Source organism: Pongo abelii, chromosome 3 (genome assembly GCF_028885655.2).
Source record: "Pongo abelii isolate AG06213 chromosome 3, NHGRI_mPonAbe1-v2.0_pri, whole genome shotgun sequence".
Classification (NCBI taxonomy): domain Eukaryota; kingdom Metazoa; phylum Chordata; class Mammalia; order Primates; family Hominidae; genus Pongo; species Pongo abelii.
In genome coordinates this window covers 104716088-104734729 of record NC_071988.2, presented here as the reverse complement: position 1 = coordinate 104734729, position 18642 = coordinate 104716088, and the positions used below count along the sequence as shown (strand labels likewise).

At 36.3% G+C, this 18642-nt stretch overlaps 1 protein-coding gene across 8 annotated transcripts in view; it reads left to right on the top strand.

The window, feature by feature from the left end:
- HELQ (helicase, POLQ like) overlaps positions 1–18642 on the top strand; it is a 48295-nt gene that overhangs the window by 13339 nt on the left and 16314 nt on the right. For all 8 annotated transcript variants that reach the window (XR_008524217.2, XM_054553491.2, XM_024246089.3 and 5 more), the window contains 8 exons: positions 885–983; positions 2279–2424; positions 5172–5411; positions 9977–10118; positions 10475–10579; positions 12509–12731; positions 14546–14703; positions 16150–16248. Coding sequence is in view for 7 of the 8 variants with exons in the window: in XM_054553491.2 (XP_054409466.1) it covers positions 885–983; positions 2279–2424; positions 5172–5411; positions 9977–10118; positions 10475–10579; positions 12509–12731; positions 14546–14703; positions 16150–16248 (1212 nt within the window). In the remaining variant the exon portion in view is untranslated. The remainder of the gene's footprint in view (positions 1–884; positions 984–2278; positions 2425–5171; positions 5412–9976; positions 10119–10474; positions 10580–12508; positions 12732–14545; positions 14704–16149; positions 16249–18642) is intronic.

The following is an 18642-nucleotide window of genomic DNA, read 5'->3' as shown; positions in this document are numbered from 1 at the left end:
CTGGACTACAGAGTGAGACCCTGTCTCAAAAAAAAAAAAAAAAATTGATGTTTTTACATTTGTACCAGATATGAACATTTTCAAGAGATATTTTTTAACTTAATTGCCACAGTAGATATTGTTATTATAAAATGCAATGAGCTGTGTTTACAAACTGTTTGTGTCTACAAATAAAAATAGTGTGGTGGTATTTAGAATTAAAACTGATGAGTAATAAGACAAAGTTTTGGCTGGACACGGTGGCTCATGCATGTAATCCTAGCACTTTGAGAGGCTGTGGCAAGAGGATCGCTTGAGCCCAGGAGTTCAAGACCAGCCTCAGCAACATAGAGGAACCCCATCTCTATAAAAATTAGCCTGGCATGGTAGCACGTGCCTGTCATCCCAGCTACTCAGGAGGCTAAGGTAGGAGGATAGCGTGAGCCCTGGAGGTTGAGGCTGCAGTGGGCTGTGATCATGCTACTGCACTCCAGCCTGGGTGATAGAGTGAGACCCTGTCTCAAAAGAAAAAAAAAAAGACAAAGTTTTAGATCTTGAGACATAAAACAGATGATACCTTAGTAAAAGTTAAGAACACCAAGACTCACACTTTTTGTGACAAATACAGAAGTGTGTGGTTTCTTTTTTGGATATGATGTTTACTGAATTCAAATATATTTCTTCAAGGATATTGATCCCTATTTTGATTTAAAGGGAAAAAGAGACCAAAGAAGAAGAAGAAGAAATGGTAAAGCAAGAACTTTTAAATTGAAGCATGTTTTATATATCTTAGAAAAGCTAAACTCTTTTATAGCTGTCCTTTCTTAACCTATTTTACAACATTTAAAATGCTGGAAAAACGAATTTATATGTGGTAGTAATTGCAAATGTCCTTTTAATTCAAGGTTGAGTTAAAAGAATATCTGAAAATAAATGATACAATATATGAAGTTGACAGCAAAGCTGAGAATGGCATGACTTTTTCACGTCTCCTTAATTATAAGGTAACGTTGATAACCTTTAAATTCCAGGTTACCAGACTTTGTGTCTGGGGCACCACAAGAGTTTCCAATGGGTTCCGTAGAATAGTCTAGATTTTTTAGAGAAACAGCTGATGCTTGACATTTGTTGGACACCATGCAGACTGCCAGTTCAAGATAGCTCGTTTCCAATTTCAGCATTAGATCACACCATATTCTTTTCTATGACATCATATCTTTGTGAAGTCGGGGTTTTTGCAGTTGCTGTAAGCAAGTACCATGTGAAAATCAACCTGGAACAGAAGAGAATAGCTGTGTCCAGTCTTATTTCAGAGTTTGAAAGACAGTACCAAGTTGTACACACATCCCATTAGTGAGCTGTTGTGGTTATTTAAGAATGAAATAAAAATATTTTTTCACTCAACTGATGTGTATTATTTATTCTAACAGCTACTAAGTTGTGAGGAAGTACATATTTATTAAGTTGTTTGGACCTCACTATTTAATTAACAAAACTGTAAAGTATTTCTTTGGGCACTGGGGCTGTGAACAAAGAAAATTTGGAAACCTCTCCTGTAAATGTTTATTCATTTAACAACAACAACAAAAGAATAATTTATGGACCATGTAGTTCAGATACTGGTGTATAAAATGTTAATGTCTACTATGTAAATTTTAGTGTTTTATGACTTGTATGAAGGATATTAAAAAGGGGAAGAAGGGATTATACAGTAGTTTTAGAATTCTATGAAGATGTGTTATTCTAAAGCTATGTCTTTAGTAAAGTTGAAGAAATAGATTTTAAATAACTTCACATTTTTTCTTCATGTTCTTTGTGTTCCTCGTGTCACTACAAAAATTGTCATAATTCAGTAGTATGATAGAATCTGTGTTTTTGAAAACTTAACGGTTGTAAAGGGCGTGTCTTATTTACACAGTCCGTTAACTATTATTAGGATCAATCTGTGTTTCTCTCTGTGGACTTTTTTATTCTTCTGTGGTGGAGATGGGCATGTAGTGAGGCTATTAATAACGTTAACTATTTTCACTTCTTTAATTTTCTTTAATTCACTTCTTTAATTCTAGTTTTTTTTTAGACTAACTAGACCTAAGAAAATCATAATAACCTAAAAGAAAAGTGAGATTGAACATTTTGATGTTTAATATAGATTTCATCTTTTCTTTTAAATGATCAGATTTATTAAATTAGAAGTTTAGAATTATAGATGGTTTATTTACCTTTCAAATCACACTGGTAAAAAATTGACAGGGTTTCATGTTTACTAACCACCTTGTTCCTACATCTTGTTGTTTCGCAGTATTCTGATACCCTAAAAAAGATGGATCCTGATCACTTGGTAGCATTGGTGACAGAAGTTATTCCCAATTATTCCTGCTTAGTTTTTTGTCCTAGTAAGAAGAACTGTGAAAATGTAGCAGAAATGATATGCAAATTTTTAAGCAAGTATGTTAATATTTTTTAAATATCCTGTTTTATTTTTATTAGGAATTACAGACTATGTATTATGTTTATTGGGCAAACACTAATTATGCCTTGCAAAACATAATATTAAGTTGTTTTGGTATACTGAAGGCCTTGACCTTGAAGAAAGAAATTTTAACTGTGAAAATCACATGTGAAATAGCCAGAGAAACATTCTAAAGTGGCTGGGCACCATGGCTCATGCCTGTAATCCCAGCACTCTGGGAGGCCGTGGTGGGTGGATCACTTGAGGTCAGGAGTTTGAGACGAGCCTGGCCAACACGGTGAAACCCCATCTCTACTAAAAATACAAAAAATTAGCTGGGTGTGTTGCCTTGCACCTGTAATCCCAGCTACTGGGGAGGCTGAGGCATGAGAATCTTTTGGACCTGGGAGGTGGAGGTTGCAGTTAGCTGAGATCGCACTACTGCACTCCAGCCTGCGTGACACAGCGAGACTCCATCAAAAAAAAAAAGAAGGCCAGGCACGGTGGCTCACGCCTGTAATCCCAGCACTTTGGGAAGCCGAGGCGTGTGGATCATGAGGTCAGGAGTTCAAGACCAGCCTGGCCAACATAGTGAAATCCTGTCTCTACTAAAAATACAAAATTAGCTGGGTGTGGTGGCGTGCACCTGTAGTCCTAGCTACTTAGGAGGTTAAGGCGGGAGAATCACTTGAACCTGGGAGGCAGAGGTTGCAGTGAGCCGAGACCACACCATTGCACCCCAGCCTGGGTAACAGAGGGAGACTCTGTCTCAAAAAGAAAAGGAAAAAAAAAAAGACAAAACCCTAAGACTATATGTACGAGAATGTTAAGTAATATTAGGTCAGTGATTCAAAACCTTGGCTGCATAGTGAATCATCTTGGAGGCTTTTAAAAATTCCAAAGTCCAGGCTACATCTTAGATAAATTAGAATCTCTGGGAGTGACACCCAGATATCATTTTGTAAAGCTCCCCAGGCAAGTCCAACATATAACCAAGGACAGGAACCACGGGCTTAGTCAGTCAAAGGACTAATCACTCTTACCACTGTGGAAATGAATTGTATCTTCCATTGCCTTTTTTTCTCTTTTCCTTTTTTTTTTTTTTTTTTTCCTGAAATAGGGTCTCACTCTGTCACCTATGCTGGAATGCAGTGGCACAAATTCAGCTCACTGCAGCCTCCGTCTCCTGGGCTCAAGTGATCCGCCTACCTCAGCCTCCCAAGTAGCTGGGACTGCAGGCACACACCGCCACTGCCAACTAATTTTTTGTAATTTTCATGGAGACAGCATTTCACCATGTTGCCCAGGCTGGTTTTGAACTCCTGAGCTCAAGCAATCCGCCCCCCATAGCCTCCCAAAGTGCTGGAATTACAGGCATAAGCCACTGCGCCTGGCCTGCCTTTGTTTTCTTAGTAAACTTCACACTTAGTTGTGTGGACATTTGGATATAATTTCCTGAGTAAGAAATGTGTTGTCTTGTAATTTTGTAGTATCTTAATATTGGCTCTGTCATATTCATAGAGATAAGTATGAAGTTACTTTAACTACTAACAGTTCAGTTTTTTATGCACCTGTTTGTCCCATGTGTGGTTTTGTCATTTTCTGAGATTTCTTTCAGCCCCTTAGCTAATGCTGTATCACTATTCATAGTCTATTAACCTGAATGCTAATCTAGTCAACCTCTACCTCCTCTTTCAATCCTGCTATCATGGATTGGTCTAAGATAGACTTAAATTTATTGAATAGCAAAAGATAAAAATGTTTGGAATAAGATGAAGGAGTTGCTCATTTCGGTAACAGTCTGCTTTTACAATGATTTTGATTATAAAAGCTTAAGGAAATTAAATTATCATTAAAAAAATTCTCAGTAAATCATTCATTTTCTTAGAATAATTCAAGGTAATAAGATGGAGACACTGGCTAAGTGATGGAAACATTGTAGGATATGAAGTTTCTAAAGTGCTAGTGTTTAGGCAGTGTTTTACCATAGAAGTATGATTTAATAATATGTATGTTTCCATCTTCAGAAAAGAAAATTTATGTCTTAAAAAAAACTATCCCCTATAAAGATATGTGTTATAAAGAAAAAACGGTTATAACATCCAGAGCAAAGGTCTAAACCTGGTGTCCATGGATTCAAAGGAAGTACAGGAATGAATTTTAGGAAATCCACGAACCCTCTGAAATTATATGTAAAGTGTTGTATTTATGTAAATAGTTATATTTTTCCTTTTTTTCTTTTTTTTTTAGACAAGGCTTTGCTCTTTCACCCAGACTGGTAGGTTCATAGCTCATTGCAACCTCAAACTCCCGGGTTCAAGCAATCATCCCACCTCATCCTCCCCCGTAGCCTGGGACTACAGGTGCATGCACCACCATTCCCGGCTAATTTTTGTTATTTTTTGTAGAGAGGTGGTCTCGCATCGCTGCCCAAGCTGATCTTGAACTCTTGGGCTCAAGCGATCCTTCTGCCTCTACCTCCCAAAGTGCGTGAGCCATCGCATTCCACCTTTCCTTAGTTTTGATAAGATTTTCACAGGGTTCTGTAATCCACAAAAAGATTGAGAGACTGCCTAATAGTTAATGAAGTCAGAATCAAAATTCTAAGAACATTTAATGTACTTAACTCAATGGAAATAGTACATTAAAGAATGTTTACGTTAGCATCTACTAAAATGAAAATGGTAGAAATTTTGTCACTAAAAGATCAAGGGCTCATATTTCTAACAGATCTTTTTCATAGGGAATATCTGAAACACAAGGAGAAAGAAAAATGTGAGGTGATTAAGAACTTAAAGAATATTGGCAATGGCAACCTGTGTCCTGTTTTAAAGCGCACTATCCCATTTGGAGTTGCCTATCACCATAGTGGCTTAACAAGTGATGAAAGGAAACTCTTGGAGGAGGCCTACTCCACAGGAGTGCTCTGTCTTTTTACCTGTACATCTACCCTAGCGGCAGGTGTCAACCTACCAGCTCGAAGGTAAGAGATAAGTAAGTGTTGACCAGGCTCAGAACTTTTCCATTTCTAGCTTGCGAGGAGTTTTGTTGTTTTATGCTTTCTCAGTAGTGGAATGTTCTTTTAGCATATGCTGAGTTGATTGGTTGGTTTATTTTCTTTAATATTTTAATGAATATGTAATGAAATATGTAATGAAAAATAACGTTAATAGATTTCTTGATATTAGAATTCCATCCTTTTTGTTCTTTATATCTAGTTTTGATGTTAGGGTCTATTAATCTGGTTTTGTAGAAATAGTTGGCAAGTGTTTCACCTTTTTTATGACATGAAAGAGTTTATTTAACATAGAGATTTCCTTGAAATCTTGGAGAGCTGATCCATGGGCAATTTGTGTCTAATATATGTATTTTAAAGCAGATCCTTGATTACGTTTTCAGTTATTACCAAAGGTGTGGGCCTGTGTAATTGACTTCTACCCTTTATAATTTATGATCATGGAGTATTTTGCTAATAAATGATCAATTTTTATAAACTTTCCATGAGTGTTTAAAAAAATATGTATTTTTAGTTGAATATGCAGTTTTGTACATCTCAGTGAGATCACAGAGGTTCATTGTGTTATCAGCTTCTCTATTTTCTTACTATATTTGATTCCTTGGTCTATCAATTTCAGAGAAGTGTGTTAGTCTCCCACTTTATGTAGTTTCAGTTTCTCCTTTTTGCATTTCTAGAAGTTATTACTTTTTATATTTCAAAACTATTTAGATATACAAAGGTTTACTTCAAATATCTTATTGCCGAATTATACCTTTTATCAATACAATAAATACTTGTTTTGCTCATTTAATAATTTTGCTTTGAATGCCACGACTCATTTTTTTTGCCACGTATGTACCTTTGTCCATTCTTTTATTTTCAATTTCTGTCTCTGATTAAGTTTTCCATTTTTCAGACAATTGAAGAAAAAAATGAAAGTTATATATCCTGTTTCTATTATTCCAGTGGTTACTCTTAAAATTTTAAGTTGTAACCAAACATTTTTTATTACTTTAGAATTAATCAATAACTCTCCTCTCCTGAACATAAAAAGAGGCTTAGCATGTCCTTAGTATATTCTACTCTGCCCCATGAATGTTGCAATTACTTAGAATTTTAGTGCCAGATTTAAACATTTTCTTTCATCTTATGTAGTATTTAAACTTACCTGTAAATCATACTTGTTTTTTGCTTACCACTGCCTCTTACATCCCACATCTTTCTTCACTGATTTTTTTTTTTTTTAATTTTGGCTTCCTTGAGTAATCCTTTTTAGAATGCCGCTTTAGGGGGGTAAAACATTTTGACTCTTTGCATAGTTAAAGATAGCTGTATTTTGGCCTCACATTTTTACACTTCACTAGCAAAAGAATTCTAGATTCAATTTTTTTCCTTTAGGGACTTTGTAAATATTGTTCCATATTTTCTAGAGGCCAATGTTGCTCATTTTTGTCTCTGCATGGATTTTCTGTTTTTCTTTTCCAGAAACGTTTAGACTTTTCTCTTTAACCTCCCAATTTCATCGTGGTGTATAATAATAGTTGTAGTTACTACATTCCCCTCCCCTTCATGTAGTAACAACTTTACATGCATTGACTTGATACAGCTTCACAACAACTCTGTGAGGAAGGTCATATTTTATTACACACCTGTTATAGAAGGGGAAACTGAGGCACTGAATAATTAAATAATTTTCCCAACTTTAAAAAGTTAATAACTTTTTCCCAACTCATTTTCCAACAAATGAGTTTTAAAGCCAGTGTTTGAACCCAGGAAGTTTGATTTTACAATCCCAACATTACTACTTTTCATTCATAGGGTTTAGCACTTGGGTGGATGCTTTTAATCCAAGCTTTATGCCTTTCTTCTTTGAGTAATTTTTTTCTGTTATTTCTTTTTCTTCCCATTATCTCTGTTCCTTGCTTTTATAATTTCACTTAGACAGGGTTGAGGCCTCTTAGATTCAGCTTTCGTATCTCTTTTCTTACACATTTTTCAGAATGTGTAAGAATGTAAGCACACGTTTGTGCCATGTAATTTTTTTCAACTTTACCTTCCATATCAAAAAATCAGTGTTTTGTAATCCCAGCACTTCGGGAGGCAAAGGTAGGAGGACTGCTTGAGCCCAGGAGTTTGAGACCAGTCTGGACAACATAGCAAGACCTCATCTCTATTAAAAAATTAAAAAATTAGCTGGGCATGGTGGCATACACTTGTGATCCCAGCTGCTCGAGAGGCTGAGGTGGGAAGATTGCTTGAGCCCAGGACATTGAGGCTGCAGTTAGCTATGATTGTACCACTGCACTCCAGCTTAGGCAACGGTGAAACCCTGTCTCAAAAAAAAAAATGAGTTTTTAACTGATATCCATTAACTACAGTAACTGTATCCATTAACTGTTTTCATTCATTATTCAGTTCTTCAATTGAATTTTCTTTTTTTTGAGGCAAAGTCTCACTCTGTTGCCCAGCGGCCAGGCTGGAGTGCAGTGGTGCGGTCTTGGCTCACTGCAACCTCCGTCTCCTGGGTTCAAGTGATTTTCCTGCCTCAGCCTCCCAAGTAGCTGGGATTACAGGCGCCTACCACCACACCTGGCTAATTTTTATATTTTTAGTAGAGTTGGGGTTTCACCATGTTGGCCAGGCTGGTCTGAAACTCCTGACCTCAGGTGATCTGCCCACTGTGGCCTCCCGAAGTGCTAGATTTACAGGTGTGAGCCACCACACCTGGCCCTTCAAATTTTTTTATGAATTTTTAAATAAATTTAATTTTTTTTATTTCTAAGAACTCTCTTTTGTTGTTCTTTCCTTGTAATAGTCTACTCTTTTTTTTTTTTTTTTTTTTTGTGAAACAGAGTCTTGCTCTGTCACCAGGCTGGAGTGCAGTGGCGTGATGTCTGCTCACTGCAACCTCCACCTCCCGGGTTCAAGTGATTCTCCTGCCTCAGCCTCCCAAGTATCTGGGATTACAGGCATGCACCACAATGCCCAGCTAATTTTTGTGTTTTTAGTAGAGACGGGGTTTCACCATGTTGGCCAGGATGGTCTCGATCTCTTGACCTTGTGATCCTCCCGCCTTGGCTTTCGAAAGTGCTGGGATTTATAGGCATGAACCACCACATGCGGCCAATAGTCTACTCCTTTATTTTTTTTTTTTTGAGATGGAGTCTCGCTCTGTCACCCAGTCTGGAGTGCAGTGGCGCGATCTCCACTCACTGCAAGCTCCGCCTGCTGGATTCATGCCAGTCTCCTGCCTCAGCCTCCTGAGTAGCTGGGACTACAGGCGCCTGCCACCACAACCGGCTAATTTTTTTATTTTTAGTAGAGACGAGGTTTAACCATGTTAGCCAGGATGGTCTCTATCTCTTGACCTCGTGATCCACCCACCTCAGCCTCTCAAAGTGCTGGGATTACAGGCGTGAGCCACCACGCCCGGCCAATAGTCTGCTCTCATATTGTGGATATAATACTCTTTGGAATTTTCTGTTAATGCTAATTAGGATTTTTAAAAGTTCTCTTCTGATCCCTATATTATCTGGTTTTTGTAGTCATTTATTCTGTATATTCATGTTATGTTTCTTTTATGTTATTAGTTTTCTTCAAGTATTTGGTAATCTTTTCTGGATATTGAGATTTATAAATAAAGAGGAAGTTGACTAGTATAGGTAAACAATAGGTTTTTTCTTCCCTTTGGATAGGAAAGCTGACTGACTATAGACTTCTGTATATATGAACATAATTGAAATTGCTTTTTTTTTTAAGAGATGGGGTTTCACTCTGTTGCCCAGGCTGGAGTGCAGTGATGTAATCACGACTTACTGCAGCCTCAACCTCCTAGGCTCAAGTGATCCTCCCACCTTAGCCTCCCAAGTATCTGGGACTACAGGGGCACACCACCATGCCCAGCCATTTTTTTGTTGTTGTTGTTGTTGTTGTTGTAGAGACTGCATCTCACTATATTGCCCAAGCTGGTCTCAAACTCCTGGACTCAAGCAAACCTCCCACATCAGCTCTCCAAAGTGCTGTGATTACAGGCATAAGCCACTGAGCCTGGCTGAAATCACCATTTTTGTAGGTCAAAAACAGTTGACATCTGCAATTTTATACAGTTCAAAATAATAAAAATTCATAAATAGATATGTATATGTTAGTGGTGTATGGTCATATTTTTTATTTATGGAGTATAAAGTCCAAACGCTTTGGAGACTGCTGCTACAGATTGATCATAGGCATTGCAGCTAGGCAGACTTGAGTTCAAATGATAGCTCTGGTAATTACTAATTTTTTAGTTTAGGGTAAGTCACTTAACTGAGTTGCAATTAATTCCTTTATAAAAATGAAATTAAAAAGTGTATTATTACTAAGAGTTTTGTAAGAATTACAGATAATATGTGTAAAAACCTAAGAAATCATAGATTCTTGGTAAACACTACTTACCTATTATTTTGTGTTAGTATGTCATTAAATTTAATATCACAAATATATAATGAAATTAAGAATTTTTTAAATTGGTGCTGTTTGCTGTAGAGTATCACTTTTCATTAATTCCACAGAGTTATTTTAAGAGCTCCCTATGTTGCTAAGGAATTTTTAAAGAGGAATCAATATAAACAGATGATTGGCAGAGCTGGTCGTGCTGGAATAGATACTATTGGGGAGAGTATCCTCATATTGCAAGAAAAAGACAAACAACAGGTAATACTTAATTTGGTTGGTTGGTTGTTTTTATCTTTTTCTTGGTTGTTGGTCTAGCCCTTTTATGAAATCATCTCTTAAAAATTAATTATTAATTTTCTTTAAATGATGCTTTCTTTCCTATATGATTAAGAATTAGAGTGGTTTGAAAATGTATGTATTTCAGACAATGAAAAAATATTTTTCCTATTTGTTTTTCTTCCATTTTTAATGAAGATAAATGTTAAATTCTTTTGCCTTTACTTTTTTGGTCTCCTTCGGCTCCACAAGATTTATGTAAAGTATAAAATATTTATATTAAATGCCATTTATTTTTAATAATAACACAAGGCATGGTGTTGCTTTAACCTTTATAGGTATTGGAGTTAATAACTAAACCATTGGAAAACTGTTACAGCCATCTTGTTCAGGAATTCACCAAGGGAATCCAAACATTATTTCTCTCTCTGATTGGTTTGAAGGTATTTTTTTAAAATTTTTTATCTTATTATTGTTCTCTGACATAATAGTGGTTAAAAAGTTATGCAATAACTTTATATATGCAACTGTGTAGATTTTATACTAATTTTTTATTTAATAATTTTTTTCTTTTAATTTTTTTTCTTTTTTATTTTGTTTATTTTCTCATCCACTTCAGTGATTAAGGTAAATAATTTTTAAAAGATCATGGATTGGTTAGGTGCAGTAGCTCACACCTGCAATCCCACCACTTAGGGTGGCTGAGACAGGAGGATCGTTTGAGCCCAGGAGTTCAAGACCAGCCTGGGCAACATAGCAAGACCCCATCTCAAAAAAAAAAAAAAGATCACTGAATCCTAATGCTTGGCATGTGGTTGGCACTTAATAAATACTTGAATTAATGAAATTGGCTTTTTTTTTCTTAGAGATGGGGTCTTGCTATGTTGTTTAGATTGGTCTTGAACTCTTGTCCTCAAGCAGTCCTCCCACCTTAGCCTCCCAAAGTGCTAGGATTATAGGCATGAGCCACTGTGCCTGGCCTGTTTTGTTTGTTTGTTTGTTTGTTTGTTTGTTTTTTCTTTAATCTGGGGCATGGTGATGAAATTAACTTTGGAACTGAGCGTGGGTGAACTTGCAAGTTGGGGCATCAGTGGAGAATCTGGATTTCAGAAGCCAGAAGCCGAGGCTGGCCCAGTGGGTTTCAATTACTATGTCAAAAACTTTTTCAGGGAGGAATAGAAAGATAGCATGATGGTAGATAGAGGGATCAAGTAAAGGTTCCCCTGCCTCCCTGCACTCTTCCACCCCCAGTGTTAACTCTAATCATTTAGGTAGGAAACAGTACAAAAGCTGAGTATATTAATAATCCAAAAACCAAGTATCAGTTCTTAAATATCTTAAAAGTATAATTTTAGCTTAATTGAATACTATATTAATAATGATTTTTATTAAAGTGGGAAGAAGCAATAGAAAATGTCTGTGCCCCATAATATTTTTCTTATCCCTTATATTGGTTTAATATGAAATTATGACTTAAATTTTCCAGTTGAAATAGCATCAGAATTGTGAGAGAGAAATATACTTATTGATTGACTATATTTTAATATAACATGCTGATTTCATTGAAATTGGCTAATAAAAATTATTCTAATTCAGAGTCAGCTCTACATCTGAACACTAAATGGAGGGTTAAGTATTCCTTATGATTGCCATTGTAAGTTATAAATAGTGAATAACAGTGAAAGAACAAGAAATGGAGATAGGAATGAGAGAGACAAAAATAGGTAGAGATCAACTATTTTTAGGTAACATTTTAGGCAAAATACTGTCTGACGCTGTTTTAGTGGAAACTTGTATTTTTTTTTCAGTTCTTTATTTTTTTTTTGTTTTTTTTATATTTTTTTATTATACTTTAAGTTCTAGGGTACATGTGCACAACGCGCAGGTTTGTTACATATGTATACATGTGCCATGTTGGTGTGCTGCATCCAGAAACTATTGTATTTTCCTTTTTTTTTTTTTAATGCAACTTTTAGAGCTAAAGGATGTTTTCACAGGTGGGTGGAATGCAGTGCAGGGAAGATCCCTAAAGGAGGCTGAGTGAGAATTAGTGAAAATTGGTTGGGGAGTAAATAGCACAGTTCTGGAGATATTGTGAAAAATTATTTAAAGATCTATTCAAAGGAGTTTTGGAATGAAAAATGGGTACATGTTTTCGTAAAAAGCATGAATATAATAACTATCATCCCCCTAAATTTTTTGTTAATTTTTAATTGCCATTATAAATTTATATATGCAACTGTGTAGATTTAATACTAATTTTTTATTTAAATAGCTTTGAAGTATGGAAATGAGTTATCTTGATTAATATGCATTCAAGGCGATGCCTTGAATTAAGGAAAATGCTCCAATGATGTCCTGAATTGTTTCAGATTGCAACGAATCTTGATGACATCTATCACTTCATGAATGGTACATTTTTTGGTGTTCAGCAAAAGATTTTATTGAAAGAAAAAAGTCTCTGGGAAATAACTGTTGAATCACTTAGATACCTGACAGAAAAAGGACTCCTACAAAAAGACACTATTTATAAGTCTGAAGAAGAGGTCCAATATAATTTTCATATTACAAAGTTGGGACGTGCTTCATTTAAGGGTAAGAGTTTACCTAAATCTTATTGATCATAGGAAACACATTGGAAAAAATGAAAATTAAATTATACTTTCTTTAAGCTGGGCACAGTGGCTCACGCCTGTAATCCCGACACTCTGGGAGGCCAAGCGGGGTGGATCACCTGAGGTTGGGAGTTTGAGACCAGCCTGGCCAATATAGTAAAACCCTATCTCTACTAAAATACAAAAAAAATTAGCCAGGCATGGTTATACATGCCTGTAGTCCCAGCTACTAGGGAGGCTGAGGCACAGGAATTGTTTGAACCTGGGAGGCAGAGGTTGCAGTGAGTCGAGATCACACCACTGCACTACAGGCTGGGCAACAGAGCCGAGACTCCGTCTCAAAAATAAAAAAATAAAAAATTATACTTTCTTTCAGTTGTATTTATAATTTTATATTAATTGCATTAATCTTATTTTATAAGCTGATAACTCCTTCAACTTTCAAAAGTTGAAAAATGTTTTGAATTATAAGTAAAGTACTGCAGAAGTATATAGAGAATAAGATAGGCATCCCTCCTTCATGCTTCCCTCCCAGCAACGATACAAATCTTAATATTCTACCAAGAATAACAATTTGGTGTATATCTTTCCAGACCTTTCCTGTACATTTCATTTCAGTGCATAATATGTACATATGTACAGTTTTAAGTTTTTGTCTTTAAACGAGTAATCATTTATATTATTCTGAAACTTTTTATGAATTAAAAATTTTTTTTTCTTTTTTTAAATATAGAGGCAAAATCTCACGATGTTTGCCAGGGTGGTCTCAAACTTCTCACCTAAAGTAATCCTCCTGCCTCCCAAAGTGCTGAGATTACAGGCATGAGACAACACATTTGGCCTGCAACTTGCTTTTTTTTCTGAATATAATGTCTTAGAGATTGTTTCATGACAGTGAATAAAGTGTTGTGGGGGTTGTTTTGGTTGGTTGGTTTGTTTGCTTGTTTTTGACAGGGTCTTGCTCTGCTGCCGAGGCCAAAGTGCAGTGGCGCAATCTCAGCTCGCTGCAACCTCCGTCTCCTGGGCTCAAATGATTCTCCCACCTCAGCCCCCCAAGTAGCTGGGACTACAGGTGCATGCCACCATGCCTGGCTAATTTTTGTATTTTTAGTAAAGATGGGGTTTCACGATGGTGCCCAGGCTGAGGCTCTTTTTTAATGAAAAATAATACATGTCTGTTGTTAAAAAAAAAAAACAAAAACCTGAGAACTCAGAATTATGTTAAGGAAAGTGCCATATTCCTGTCCCATTTCAGGAGCTACTACTACCAGTTTGATATGTATTCTTCCAAATATTTTTATGTGTGTATTTATTTTTCAAATGGAATGATCATTTAAATATTTTTTTCCAAATTGCTTTTCTCATAAGATATCATGAACATCTTAACAGATGAGTCTCTTTAAATCTATCTCATTTTTCTTTTAATACTACAGTCATCTATAGTATGGATGTACCATAATTTATTTAACCATTGGATGTTGATGGACACTTGCATTATTTCTGATTTTTCTCTGTTGTAAACAAGGCTGCATGGACATCTCTGTGTATTTTGGGGTACATATGGAAATGTTTCTCTGGATTAGATTCCCCAAAATAGTTGGTTCGGAAGATATGTACTTATTAAGTGTTGATGAGTACCATCAAAGTGACCTCCAAAATAGTTATATAGTAAGATGTTATAAGAGATTTTGAAGACTTTTTGCTATATTTAAGCAATTTCTACATAATATTTAAAACCATCTCTTTGCCCCTCTGGTAATTGTGATAGATTGAATATTTGTATTTTTCTTTTAGGAACTATAGATTTAGCTTATTGTGACATTCTGTACAGAGACTTGAAGAAAGGTCTTGAAGGACTTGTGCTTGAAAGCCTTCTTCATCTAATCTACCTAACAACCCCGTATGATCTGGTTTCACAGTGTAACCCTGATTGGATGATATACTTCAGGCAGGTGAGAATATAACATTTTTCAGTTTAGGCTACTTCGTTTATGAATTATTACATGCTGTTTTGTTTTGTTTTGTTTTTTAGAGATGAGGCTTTGCCATGTTGCCCAGGCTGGTCTCAAGCTCCTAGGTTCAAGCAATCCTCCCATGTTGGCCTCCCAAGGTGCTAGGATTACAAGTGTAAGCCACTGTACCCAGCCTATTATATGCCTTTTATGAAGTGATTATTCACTTTTTTTCTCTATTAAAATATATTTGGAATTGGATATTTTTTTCTTTCAGTTTTTAAAAATTGTAATCTGGCAACAGCATTTATGGTTTGTTTAATGTTACTTTTCTCTTAAATATAAACATATTTGTTATTGAAAAAAGTAAAGGTTAAAAAAAAGAAAAAAAGATTATCTGTGGTCCTATTTCCCCACAGAAAGTTACTGTTATGATCACTGCATTTTATAATGCCTAGAATGCAAAGAAAACAGTGAAAACCATCTCTGATGACTGAGAGTTTAATTACATGAAAGCTCGGTCAGATCCAAGATGATAATACATTAAACCCAATGACATTAATAACTGAAAAGGAATATTTATTTTACAACCCATCACAAAGTAGAGCTGTCCATACTTATTATGAAGCCAAGTGGTAACATACAGTGTATTATTATTTTACTGTGAACAGGCTAGCTGTACAAATGTATATTAGGGCTGCGTGTGGTGGCTCATGCCTGTAATCCCAGCACTTTGGGAGGCCAAGGTGGGAGGATCACTTGAGGTCTGGAGTTTGAGACCAGCCTGGCCAACACGGTGAAACCTCGTCTCTTCTAAAAGAATACAGAAATTAGCCGGGCACGGTGGTGCACACCAGTATTCCCAGCTGCTCAAGAGGCTGAGGCAGTAGAATCGCTTGAACCCAGGAGGCGGAGGTTGCAGTAAGCTGAGATCACACCACTGCACTCCAGCCTGGGTGACAGAATGAGACTGTCTCAAAAAAAAACAAAAACGTGTATTAGACAGAGGTAGTATACATCTTTTAATCACAGGAAATTAACTTTCTTTTTAATGTCATATTTTTAAATCATTATTGTTTTTTTTTTTCTTTTCTCCATCTCTTCTCAACTTCCTGAGTTTACGTTACTCAGGAAGTAAGTTTTTTTAATGTGGCACTATATAATGCAATTACTCTCAAAACCTTTCCTTCTCCTTCCCCTCAGCCATCTGGTATTAAACATAATCATATGGTCCATGGAAACCAGTATTTGTGGCTGTGCCTTTAAGTAATTCTGAAGTATGTTATATCCTAATGATATAACTTTAAAACCTGCAATATTTACAAATATATTTATCTTGTTTTTTGTATCCTGAATCATGAGAATGTGATATCAAAAGAAATACTGGATTTGGTTCACATGACAGATATTTTGATGTTTCCATCTATTTGCTCTTTTTCCATGTAGTTCAGCCAACTCAGTCCAGCAGAACAAAATGTAGCTGCCATTCTTGGAGTCTCTGAAAGCTTTATTGGGAAGAAAGCATCAGGCCAAGCCATCAGAAAGGTACCACATTCTTTTTTTCTTCCTAAATAATAAGTTCACTCAACACTTAGTTCACTCACTAAGTTCACTCAACAAAATTAATACCATTATATTGATCTTTTTTGGTTTACATTTTTTCCTTTAAATTAGCATAATGCTCATTTTACTACTTAAAACATACCTGAGCACCCAAAATGTATGAATATTTTTAAACAACATTTATTTCTGGGTGGTGTGATGGCCTTTTTTTGGGTAGCATGAAATGTTTTCATAATATTACACAATCCTGATATAAGTTCAATTCAAAGGAGGAAATACATTTTCTAGAAACTATATTAGGCTTTCTATTTGGTATCAAGGATTCTAAGATAAGACAGGTCTGGGTTTTTTGTTACTGCTTTTGTCATCCTCAAAGAACTCCTAGTCTAGTACTTGTATTACATAAAGCATTTTAGAAGGTTAAAGGGGATAAGCTAATACTCGTTTGTGTGATATCTTATATTTTGGTGTTTTAAAATTCAGTCAGCAGGCATGAAGCAAGTTATCAAATGCATACATTAACTTTAAGAGAAATTGAAGTAATTCTTTCATAACCATACCTTCGATTTCCTTAAGAGAATGTTATTTTCCCGCTTGTAATACACTTTTTTTTCATTTTAAATTTTATTTGGCAATCCAATTTACATTGAAACCTAGTTACCTTCCATTTTCCCCCACACCTTTTTTTTTTTTTTGAGGTGCAGTCTCACTCTGTCGCCCAGGCTGGAATGCAGTGGCATGATCTTGGGTCACTGACGCCTCCACCTTCCGGGTTCAAGCAATTCTCCTGCCTCAGCCTCCTGAGTCACTGGGATTACAGGCGCCCACCACCATGCCTGGCTAATTTTTGTATTTTTAGGAGAGACAGGGTTTCACCATGTTGGCCAGGCTGGTCTCAAACTCCTGACCTCAGGTGATCCACCCGCCTTGTTCTCCCAAAGCACTGGGATTACAGGTGGCTCCCAGGTTGGGAGCCACCACACCCAACCTCCCCTATACCTTTTAAATTTGCATAGACAGTACAGATTTCATTTTGTAAAATGGAAGATGATGTTTACATACACTTAAATTGATGGTGCAGTGTCCCATGCATCACTGTGTCATAAAATCAAAAATATTGGGCCTGGCACAGTGGCTCACGCCTGTAATCCCAGCACTTTGGGAGGCCGAGGTGGGCGATCATGAGGTCAGGAGTTCAAGACCAGCCTGACCAACATGGTGAAACCCCATCTCCACTAAAAATACAAAAATTAGCTGTGTGTGGTGGTGGGCACCTGTAATCCCAGCTACTCGGGAGGCTGAGGCAGGAGACTCACATGACCTGGGAGGCGGAGGTTGCAGTAAGCCGAGATCACACCACTGCACTCCAGCTTGGGTGACAGAGCAAGACTCCATCTCAAAAAAAAAATAATAATAATAATTCCATGAGCCCAACATAGTGGCACATGCCTGTACTCCTAGCTTCTCAGGAAGCTGAGGCAAAAGATTTGCTTGTACTCAGGAGTTTCAGGATAGCCTGGGCAACATAGTGAGACCCTGTCTGAAAAATAAAAATAAAAGTATCTGTAGTACTTAAGCATTCATGTTATCACAATTTTTAGATTGAGTCTTTTACTTTGGAAATGGCTATGTTGTTTAGACCTTCAAAATGCTGAATAAAAATATTTCTTAAAACAAATCTTTTATGTCAAACTCTAAAATGTAAAATAACAATATCATTAATTTGGAACTAATTATCAAATAATAATAAACATGCAAAAATCTTATTAGAATAATATATATTTTTAAGCTTGAATCCAGAATTTATTTTTGTTACATTTAATGTAATATAGTCAACAAATATTTGCCAAATTAGTACATATTTAAAATAGTATGGACATGAACTTATCTTAATTACAAATGGATCAATTACTAGTTTAATGTTTTGGAGGTATAATTTTTTAAAACTCTAGAGAACATATTTAAGTACTTAAAATCTAATTGATTTCTCCATGTTGAAAAAGAGGCCCCCACCCGACCTTTTTTGAACATTCTTGATTTCTTGCAAAAGATTTTTTTTTTTGAGACAGAGTCTCGCTCTTGTCACCCAGGCTGGAGTGCAATGGCATGATCTCAGCTCACTGCAACCTCCGCCCCCCAAGTTCAAGCGATTTTCCTGCCTTAGCCTCCCAAGTAGCTGGGATTACAGCTGCTCACCACCACACACAGCTAATTTTTGTATTTTTAGTAGAGACGGGGTTCCACCATGTTGGCCAGGCTCATCTTAAACTCCTGACCTCAGGTGATAGGCCTACCTCAGCCTCCCAAAGTGCTCGGATTACAGGCGTGAGCCACCATGCCCTGCCGCAAAAGATCTTGAAATTGGCATAAAGCATT